The sequence below is a fragment of the Pteropus vampyrus genome, unplaced genomic scaffold (genome assembly GCF_000151845.1).
Source record: "Pteropus vampyrus isolate Shadow unplaced genomic scaffold, Pvam_2.0 Scaffold388, whole genome shotgun sequence".
Lineage (NCBI taxonomy): Eukaryota > Metazoa > Chordata > Mammalia > Chiroptera > Pteropodidae > Pteropus > Pteropus vampyrus.
The window spans coordinates 237,978-248,312 of NW_011889169.1; the positions used below are offsets into that span (position 1 = coordinate 237,978).

Here is a 10,335-nt window from a genome sequence, read left to right on the forward strand (position 1 = left end):
CCCACAACCTGCAGACTCACCCTGAGTCAGCCGGCCCGGGCGCTTCCACTCCCGGGACCCCACGCGGCGGAGAAGAGGCGGCGAGGCGCCCCCCGGCGGAGATTCGGAGCCCCGCGTCTCTACCGCAGCGCCCAACGAGCCGAGCCGACGTTGGATTGGGGAGCTCCGGATTGGAGCCGGACCACCGCGGGGCCAGGGGAGAAAGGCGATCGAAACCTGGGCCCCCCGCCCGCCCATGCACAATGGTACGGCCCGGCCGGGTTAAGGCCCGGGGGAGGCGGCGCGGCCAGCCGCGGCGGCATAATGGGGCTGCGCGCCGGAGGAGCACTGGGCAGGATGGGTGCGGGCGGGATGGGTGCGGGCCGGGGGGCGCCGGAGGGACCCGAACCAAGAAGCAGCGCTCAGGGCGGCAGCATCCACTCGGGCTGCATCGCCACGGTGCACAATGTGCCGCTGAGCGTGCTCATCCGGCCGCTGCAGTCTGTGCTGGACCCGGTCAAGGTGCAGAGTCTAGTGGACACGATCCGGGTGAGGCCCCGGGGAGGCCAGGGGGAGGGAGGGCTCCGGAGGAGGGAGGTCGCACTGGACGGGAGAGGGGACTGGTTCCAAACTCTACCGGAGCTCAGCAGTTGCTGTGTGACCTTGAACAAGTGACTGAGCCTCTCTGCGCCTCTCTTTCCTCACTTGAGCAAGGGGGATTGGACGAGACGATTAAAATAACGATCGCTAACTTTTATAAAGATGACACTTGCAGTGTCTTCGGTTCTTCACGCCAAGCCGATTAGGTAGATACTACTATTATTCCTCTTTCACAGACGAGGAAACTGAGGAGGATTTAAGCAGCTCGTTCAAGGTCAGGCACTTAGAAAGTGGCACAACTTGGCCTCAGTGCCCAGGAGCATGGCCACCACACTATCTGGAGATAAGCTGTGCTGTCACTTCTGGTTGTGACGGTCAGTGGCAGGGAGACTGGGCATGTCTGTTTGCCAGGAGGGCCTTGTTTGAATTGTAACAGGGAGAGAACAGGGGTCAGCCCCACCACTGAAGGACGATGTTCAAGAATGCAGGAGTGACCCTGGAACTTAGGGGAAGGGAGGAAACATATGTACCAGGTTAGGTCTGCACGGCATCTTGTCCCATTCCCCCAGACCCTTAGAAGGTGACCATCTGAGACCCAAGACCCCACCAAACAGCTCCCTCAAATGTCTTTCAGTCCTAGAGTTTACACTGCTGTTCCCACTGCCTGAAACCATTTCTCCAGGTAACCACAGGGCCTTCTCCCTCATTTGTTTCAAGTCCCTGCCTCCTTGTCTGCCCTGGCTCATGGAGCCCTGGCCTCTCTAGCTGCCCCCTTAACCTTTGGTATTTCTCCATGAAGCACTTATATCCACCTGAAATTATACCTTTATTTGTTCATGTTTCATTGTCTGTCTGCCCCACCTCACGTGAACTCTACAAGAACAGGGACGTCATCATGCCTTGGCTGTTTTCCTCAACACTAGCACGGAGCCTGGCTTGGAGGATCTAGCCATGCATGCTCTCTCCCACCCTGGGCCTTTAAAGAGACTTTTTCCCCTTCCAGGAAAACCCTTCCATCTTCTTTATTATTTCTAATGCCTCATTCTTCCTGTCTCAGGGTTAATATCTTCCCTGATGGCCCCTACTGGGTTAGGGGCCTCCTGTGGGCCCCTAGCCACTTGCATGCCCACCACCATAGTTCTGATCTCACTGGGTTTTAATGGGCTGTTTAGATACTTGTCTTCCACCCTACCTAGAACCATATGCCCTGTGAAGGCAAGAACCCAGACCTGTCTTTGCTTACCATAGGTATTAGTTTTCTATGAGTACTGTAACAAATTACCAGAAACTTAGTGGCTTAAAACAATGCAAATTTGTTATTTTATAATCCTATAGCCAGAAGTCCAAAATGGATCTGGCTGGGCTAAAATCACGATGTCAGCAGGGTTGCATTCCTTTCTGAGAATCCATTTCCTTGCCTTTCCCAGCTTTTAGTGGGCATCACATTCCTTGGTTCATGGCATCCTCCCTCCATCTTCAAAGCCAGCAACATCAGACCTCCTCTTCTGCCAGAATAATCTCCCATCTCAAGATCCTTAACTTAATTGCATCTGTCAAGTCCCTCATGCCATGCAAGGTAACATATTCACAGCCTCCAGTGATTAGAATGTGGCCATCTTTGGGAGCTGTTATTCTGCCTACCCTCCATCATGCCGCCAGCACCCAACATGGCTGCCCCTCCCCTCTCTAGTGCTCCACTGCCAAGCAGGCCGTGATCCATGCCACCCATGCGTCAGCTTCTTGACTCTCCATCCCATTTTACAGATGAGGAATAATGCTTAGAGAGGCGAGGTCACTTGCTCAGGGTCCCCCTGCTGTTCCATGGAGGAGCTGAGATTCAAATGCAGGTTCGCCCCTGGTTCTAGAGCCCTGGCTCATAAATGCTCATGACTTACTGCTTAATAATCATATCTGGAATAAATGGACAAATGAATACATCAAAGCAGCATAATAAGAAAAACTGTGGGCCAATGGCAGCTCACACTTAATACGGTCTTCCCAGCATCCTCTACCCTCCATCCAGCCCTGCCCCAGGTTTCTCCTACTTAGAGGACCACCCATTCTCTCCCTGGCTGCAGGCCCCCAACAGGAAGTCAACTTAAATTCTCCTTCTCCTTCTTCACATTCACCCCTTCTGCCACTCCCCTCCAATCTACCCGCTAGATATATCCCAAACCTGTCCACCTCTCCCTGTCCCCTTCACCCCCTCACCCATGCCACTGTCTTCTGCTGAATACTTGCTGAGGCCTCACTTCCATCATCCCTGTTTTGTCCACCCCACCAAGGCTGCTCTCCCATGACAGCTTAATAGAATATTCGTTAGATCACGTCACCCACCCCCATGTTTAAAATGCTCCAGAGCCCACCCACTGCTCTTAGAAACCCGCAGGGCATTGCTCCTGCTGACCTTTCTAACCTCTTCTACTCCTCCACACTGCCTTGAGTCCACTCTGATCACACTGGCCTTCTTGCCATGCCTCCAATACAGTGAACTTGTTCCAGCCTCAGGCCTTTTGCACTTGCTGTTCCCTCTGCCTGGAATGCTTTTCTCTCCGGTAATTCACAGCATCTAAATTTGAGCACTTTCCATGTGCCAAGCATTGTTCAAAGTGCTTTACATATACTAACTCATTTAACCCTATAGTTCTATGAAGTGGGTATGTTTTCTTCATCCCCATTTGATAGATGGGGCAACTGAGGCACAAAGAGGTAAATTGTTCAAGGTCATGTAGCTGTTAAATAGCTGAGATTTGAACCTGGGTGACAAGCTCTTACTCTAAACTATTCCAACCCTGTCTTCCAAAGTGGACTTCTCTATGTTCAGTTCTCTGCTCCACTGTCACCTCTTAGAGGCCTTATGGAGCCCCATCCCTGTCATGTCAACCTGTGTTATTGTCTTCAAGCACTTATCACTTTGACACTTACTTCTTCCTTCCATCCGCTCCATTCTACTGAAGCCCATGAAGGCAGGGGCTATGTCTTGTTCCAGCTGCATCTTATCCCCAGAGCCTAGAACAGTGCCAGGAATATATGGCATGTGTGTTAAGTATATGCAGATATATGCAGATATACATGCATGTGGCGTGTTATAAATTCTTAAGAACCTGGTGTCTAGAAGGGGAAAAAGCCCTGATTTGTAGCATCTGTCCATTTTCCTGGTATAAATTCTCTCGCCATGATTGATTGCTAAGCTACCAAGGTGATGTCAGCCAGATCACAAAAATCCTGAATATTTAACAGTGTCTCTCACAAGCCGGCACAAGTGAATGTGAATACCCTATAGGAGCTCAACATAGGCTAACAAAGACTGTGAACTGTCAAGCATTAATCCATGCTCATTCACCCTGTGCCTCCTTCTCTCCAGGAGGACCCAGACAGCGTGCCCCCCATCGATGTCCTTTGGATCAAAGGGGCCCAGGGTGGTAACTACTTCTACTCCTTCGGGGGCTGCCACCGCTATGCAGCCTACCAGCAGCTGCAGCGAGAGACCATCCCTGCCAAGCTTGTCCAATCCACCCTCTCGGACCTAAGGGTATACCTGGGTGCTTCCACACCGGACTTGCAATAGCACCCTCCTTAGCACCTGCCACTATTCCCAAGAGCCCAGAAGACACACCTAGCCTCCAGTGAGCTGGACCATGCAGAAGGTGTATTAGTGGTGCATTCTCTTTGCTCCTGGAGGGAGGTCTGACTCTAAGCACCCTCTTTGCTAGCTGCAAGACCTTGGACATAACTACTGAACAGTGTGGGAGGCCCAGTTCCCAATGCTGTGAAAATGGATTGTGTCTTTGCTCTCAAGGGATTATTGAGAGGATAAAATGAGAAAGGAGATGGGTTTGGAGAGCTACATGCTGCCGGTTCCAGATTCTCAGGGACAAGGATATTTCTGCATTTTTGTCTTTGTATATGCTATTATGTGGAATACACTTAGCTCTATACTTCTCAGTGGCTTAAATGAAGAGAAGTTTGTTTTTCCACATAGCATCAATGTTGGAGACAGGTGGCTAATGATATTGGTTTAGCAGCTCAGGTAGAGCTCACATCACATCATTGCTTGTCACTTCATGGTTACAGGATGGCTGCCATACCACCAGGAGTCATGTCTGTCTTCAAGGAAGAAAGGAATGGGGGAGGAGGAAGGGTCAAACCAGCTGGACCAGTGAAATTCTATCATAAAGTCAAACCTTTTTCAGAGGCATGTTGCCTGCTCTCTCTCTCTGAATATTTCCACTTAGGTCTTGGCCTAAGCCAGCTACCATTGCCAACCCTAGCTGCAAAGAAAGCTAAGACAGCAGGGAACAGAATTGTCACAAGCGAGTTGACTAGTCATATCTCATTTCCTGGGACTGGCACACTGCTGCTTGAGATAAAATTGGAATCCCATTACCAAAAGAAAAATGAGGAATTGTGTAATAGTTTGCCTTTGCTGTGTAACAAACCACTCTCAAATTTAGCAGCTAAAAACAAGTCATTTATTTGTCTACAATTCTGTGGGTTGGCAGTTTGGGCTGGGCTCATCTGGACAGTTCTGCTGATGTTGCCTAGGGTCCTTCTTGGGACTGCATGCAGTCAGCTGTCACTTCAGATGGGGCTGGATGGTCTAAAATGGTCTAACTCACTTGTCTGGCCGTTAGTAGGCTGTTGCCTGGGTGACTTGGTTCTCCTCCATGTGCCCTCTCCAGTAGGTCAGCTTAGGCTTAATCACATGATGGCCTCAGGATTCCAAGAGAATGAGAGTAGAAGCTGCAAAGCTTCTTGAGTTCTAGATCCAGAATTGGTACATCACTTCCGCTAAGTTCTTTGTTCAGAGCAAATCATAAGGCTGGCCCACATTCAAGGGGAAACAGACTATTCTTCTTAGAAAAACTGAAAATAATCTGTGGCATTTTTCATCTATGACAAATGATTTGTATAAGCAAATAATGGTCAGAGTCCCTCCCCGCTACATCTCTCTCTCTCTCTCTCTCTCTCTCTCTCTCTCTCTCTCTCTCTCTCTCTCTCTCTCTCTCTCTCTCTCTCTCTCTCTCTCTCTGTCTCGTGCGTGCGCAGGGTCTCACTGTGCCCAGGCAGAAGTCACTAAGACATTGTCCTGGCCGTCAGATCTAGGGGAAGAGGTAATGGGGCAGGGAGTGGCTCTCTCCCAGATTTGGGCCCACTCTAGTAGGGGCGTCTCTCTTTGTCTGCACTGGTGGGGTGGGGTAGGCCAGGTGGGACATTCCAAAAGGGCCTCTGAAAACCAGAGTCCTAGGAGAAAAGGGAGAAGTAGAGGAAGAGTACAAAGTGAGGTCGGCCCTGCTCTTCCTGCCCTGCTAAGGGATCTTGATCGAGCATTTTAAGCCTCAGTTTCCCCAACTCAGTAATGACGATAACAGGAGAAAATGACTGAGACAATCAGTAGAATTTAAAAGGAATGTAGTCCTAAATGCAGTGTGATATCCTGGATTGGATCTTGGAACAACAACAACAACAAAAAGGGACTTTAGTGGAAAAAACTAGAAATCTAAATAGAGTCTGGTTTTTAGTTAATAACATGCCAATGTCAGTCTGTTAGTTTTGACAAATGTACCATGTAAAGTGTAAGATGTTGACGTTGAGGTAGGCTGGGTACCGAGTATATGAAAACTCTCTATACTATCTTGGCGACTTTTCTTTAAATCAAAAATCATTCTCAAATAAAAGTTATTTAGAAAAAAAGAGGGGTGTAATTGCTTTTGACCAACGGTTCAAGTTCTCAAAATGGTTTGCTAAAACACAGGTGGCTAGCCTCCACCCGCAGAGTTTCTGATTCAGTAGGTCTGGGGTAGGGCCTGAGAATTTGCTTCCTAACAGGTTCCCAGGTGATGCTGCTACTGCTTCTGTTAGGGACCACAAGCTGAGAAGCACTGATCTAGACTGTCAATTGTTTTCAAACACGGTGATATCCTCTCCACCCCCACTGGTCTGGCTCCCAGAAAGATCTGTGTTCTAGGGCCAGCTTATGCACCCATTCCGCTGTGACATTGCTCAAGCCCTTTCCTAGGGGGCTTTTTCCAAGCTGTGAGATGGACTGTCTGTCCCTAAGGTTTGTAGCAAGGGTCAGGAAGCTAAGGACGTGATTTGTAAACTGTGCTGTCATGAGGTGCCACTCTCACGTGAATAATCTTCCTGTACCCAATGGCTATAGTGACAGAATGGTTGCCCCTTCCTGAAAGCACCTTTTCTTCTTGCAGATATGGTTCTCGCAAGTAAGGTAACGTTAGGGGCTCCTCTTGGCACTGGGCAGGGAATGCAGAACAGACTTAGAGTGAGAGGGATTGGTCATTCTTAAGGGAGAGCTGGGTTTTGCAAGATGAAACCTGGTTGCTCTCAGTAGAGGCTGAGAGCTGCGTCTCCCTCTTATGCCAGCAGGTGGCGCTGCTTTCTGGCGTGCGGGAATAGGGCTAGGCCTGTAGCCCGCAGAGCTACGGGAAGGGGGTGGGTAGAGAGACCTGGCTGAGAGCGAGGCCCATCATTGACCAGAAAGGCAGGGGGTCCAGGCATGAGAAGGAGACCTAGTTGAGAGTTGGGAGTTTCCGGTTCTATTTATTCTACTTAATACTGACTGCTCTGGTCTGTGGCCTTGCACATATCATGGCCTCTTCAGGACTGTCTGTCTCCTAGTCTGCACTGGAGGTGCTGGACTCGATGGTCTCAGGCTCCGCAAAGGCGGCACCTCCTACAAGCTTCCTGATCCTCCAGGCTGAGCCACATGTTTCTTCTGGGCTCTTCTGATCCAATTGTGTGTCTCCTCCCCAAACAAACCACTGCCTCCAGGACGTGGGTCCGATAAAATGCAGTATGTAGGGACCCTTTAATCCCTTCATTGCGGTGGAGACAACCCTCTTCACATAATAGATTTAAAAAATTGTTTTAATGTCACAAGTTAATATATTTAGCTTTATAACATTAAGATATTCAAATACTAAGTAATTAAATACTTAAAAATTGAAATATCAGTAGCAAATGGAAGCCCAGCTTATGAGTCCCAGTTCTGGTTGTCCCTTTGTCCTCCCTCGTTGAGACAATCACCTTAATGAATTTGGCATATACCCTTCTAATTTTGCAGTGTGTATATGTGCGTAAGTAAAAAATGCTTTCTTTTATTTACATGATTTTGCAGATTGCATTTATTCCCTGGCAATGTGCCCTAGTCATCTACCTCATTAGTGCCTTTGCTCTTCTTCCAGAATCTCCTTCATTCTGGACACTTCTTCAGAAGAGCCTTCCCTGACCATACTGTCTAAAACAGCCCTGTCCTCCATCATTCCATCATCTTAATCAATTTTATTTTCTTCGTGGTCTTTATCACACTCCCTGAAATTATCTTATGTGTCTATTTATGACAATCTCACCCACTAGAAAATAAATTCTTGAGACACAGCTTCATCTGTCTTGTTTATCGCTCCAGGCCCAGTGCCAAAAACAGTATATGGTACATAGTAAGTATTCAATAAATATCTGTCGAGTAAGTAAATTCTATATAGGTCTAGCTTATTCTTTTCATTGCTGCATGGTGTTCCAGGGTCTGAATATAACCATTTATTAGTCATTCTCCTATTAATGAACATTTGGGGGTTTACAGTTATGTTGCTGCTGTGAACGTCTTCACCCATCACTCTTTGTGCCCTCAACTGTATACCTAGGAGTGGACAGCTTGGCCAATACATAGCTCAATTTCTAATTTCTAAGTTACTGGTGAATTGCTCTCCAGAGTGGCTGTTCCAAGTGTCTCTCCCTCCAGCAGAGTTTAGGGGTTGCTTTCCTTCCATACACTCCAACCAGTGCCTCTGCTTAACCTGTTTTAGGTCATGAACATGGTTAAGAATCCTAAGAAAGCCATGATCCCTTCCTCCAGAAACACACAAATATTTCAGGCAATTTCTGGGGCTCCCTGGACTTGATGGTCTTGCCCCCCATACACACCCCAGAGGACCCTAAATCAAGTATTTAGAAGCCTAATCGTCTCATGGTATGAATGGGAACACTGTGGCACACATTGGTGGGGGTGTGAATGGATGAATAAATGGAACTTAGTTTTATGGGGGGTAAAGTGTTCAGATCCTGATCTGTCACCTATCTGGGGGTACAAAGGGAAGAGTTTCCAGCCCTGCTCTACCCTGGACCTGGGGGACAGGGGTTTGGTCTCCAAGAGGTCCCTGGACTCAGGTCTGGGCAGTTCCACCTGTCAGCCCCGGGAAAAGGCAGACCAAGTCTGGCATCCAGGGTCAAAGCAGGGCACCAGGAAGAGGCTCTCTGACCCCTGGGTGAGAAGGGGGCTGCAGGTCATCTGTGCCTGCTTTCCATACACGGGCACTCCCTGTTTCAAATCACATTTGCTTCTTCCGTCAGACTCAGGCTTTGGGGTTTGAATCACGACTGTAGTACCTTCTTAGCGTGCTCATTACTGAGAGGCTGCCATAACCACCACCACCAATATCATCATCATCATTATCATCATCATCATCATCATCATCATCGCTTCCATCCTCGATACAGTAGTATGGAGAGGTGGACAAGACAGAAATTCTCTTCCCCGCTGGACACGTGGGCAAACTGAGGCCCCTATCAGAGCAGCGACCTGCCGCAGAGCCCCTGGCGAGAGCCGCCTGGTTAATGGGCCCGCACACACCGACCCCCGCCGGCATCCGCCCCGCCCGCCCTCGCGGCCTCTTCCCGGGGTCTGACCCCCGGCGCTGCCTGACAGATGACCTCAGCTGCCGCCAATCCATTGGTTCCAGCTCCCGGGGGGAGCGCAGAACAAAGCGCGCTTTGTGGCGGGGCCGTCTCCTCACCCCGCGCGTCCGCCGCCGGGACCCCCTCCGGAACTCGGAGCGACGCCCCCCAGCCGACAGCCGTGTAATGTCTTCCAGGCCGCGCAGCTCCTTCCAGAGGCGGAGCCGCGCTCGCCTCCCCCGGGGGGCTCCCTGGACCACCTAGGGCCCCTGCTTGCCGCGACACCCCCCGCCCCCCACAGGCGGTGGGATTGGGAGACGTCTCCAGCGGGAGGTTGTGCTGGCCGCCAACCTGTCCCTGTGGAGGAAGCAAGTGGGCAAGAGGAATCCGTGCTCGTAGTCCAAGCCGTGGGCACAAGGCAGGTGCTGCCACCTGATAACCTTATGCTAGCCCTGAGTGCTACCATATGGGGTGGGAAATATTATTATTGTTGGTGGTGGTGTTACTATTACTGTTGTCATTGTTGCTGCCATTGTTACTATTATAGTTATTATTTTGTAGAAGTGAAAGATTAAGATTAAGATAGACCTGGGTTTGAATCTTGGCTTTGTCACCTATTGGCTGTGGGATCCTGATAAGTAAGTTCACCTCTCATCTCAAAACAGCATTAGTAGCCAACATTTCCTGAGCACCTACTGTGTGCCAACTACCAAGTGCTTAAGCGTTTATTTAGCTAATTTAATCCTCACAACAACCTTAGGAGGGAGGTGTTATTGTCCTCATTTTACAGAGGAGGGGACTGTGGCTCTAGCTGTCCCAGAGAGAAAGTCACCTCTCTGAGCCTGTTTCCTTGTCTGTAAAATAGAGATAAAGTATAGTAACTCCGCAAGGGCTGATCACTCTCATTAGAGGGCACAGGGGCTGAGAGCAGATCCCGGGCTTGCCCAGGAGCACCCAGCATGGGTCTGCACCCCAGTGTTGTGAGGCAAACTGGATGGGACAAGGGCAGGGGCTGTAGGCGATGAGATGGGGGGTGGGCACAGTCAGCTGGGGAGGCACCTTGTA

General features: G+C 49.7%; 1 protein-coding gene across 2 annotated transcripts; it reads left to right on the forward strand.

Annotated features, from left to right (window-relative positions):
• The first annotated feature begins 6 nt into the window (after window positions 1–6).
• SRXN1 (sulfiredoxin 1) lies at window positions 7–4,857 on the forward strand. 2 transcript variants are annotated; one of them, XM_023523270.1, is made up of 3 exons: window positions 7–245; window positions 2,007–2,155; window positions 3,944–4,857. In XM_023523270.1, the coding sequence occupies exons 1-3, from the start codon at window positions 236–238 to the stop codon at window positions 4,145–4,147; spliced, it is 363 nt and encodes a 120-aa protein (XP_023379038.1). In that variant the 5' UTR covers window positions 7–235; the 3' UTR covers window positions 4,148–4,857. The 2 variants fall into 2 exon arrangements, with proteins under 2 accessions (XP_023379038.1, XP_011378405.1); XM_011380103.2 differs by lacking the exons at window positions 7–245; window positions 2,007–2,155 and adding an exon at window positions 289–528.
• The last annotated feature ends 5,478 nt before the right edge of the window (window positions 4,858–10,335 follow it).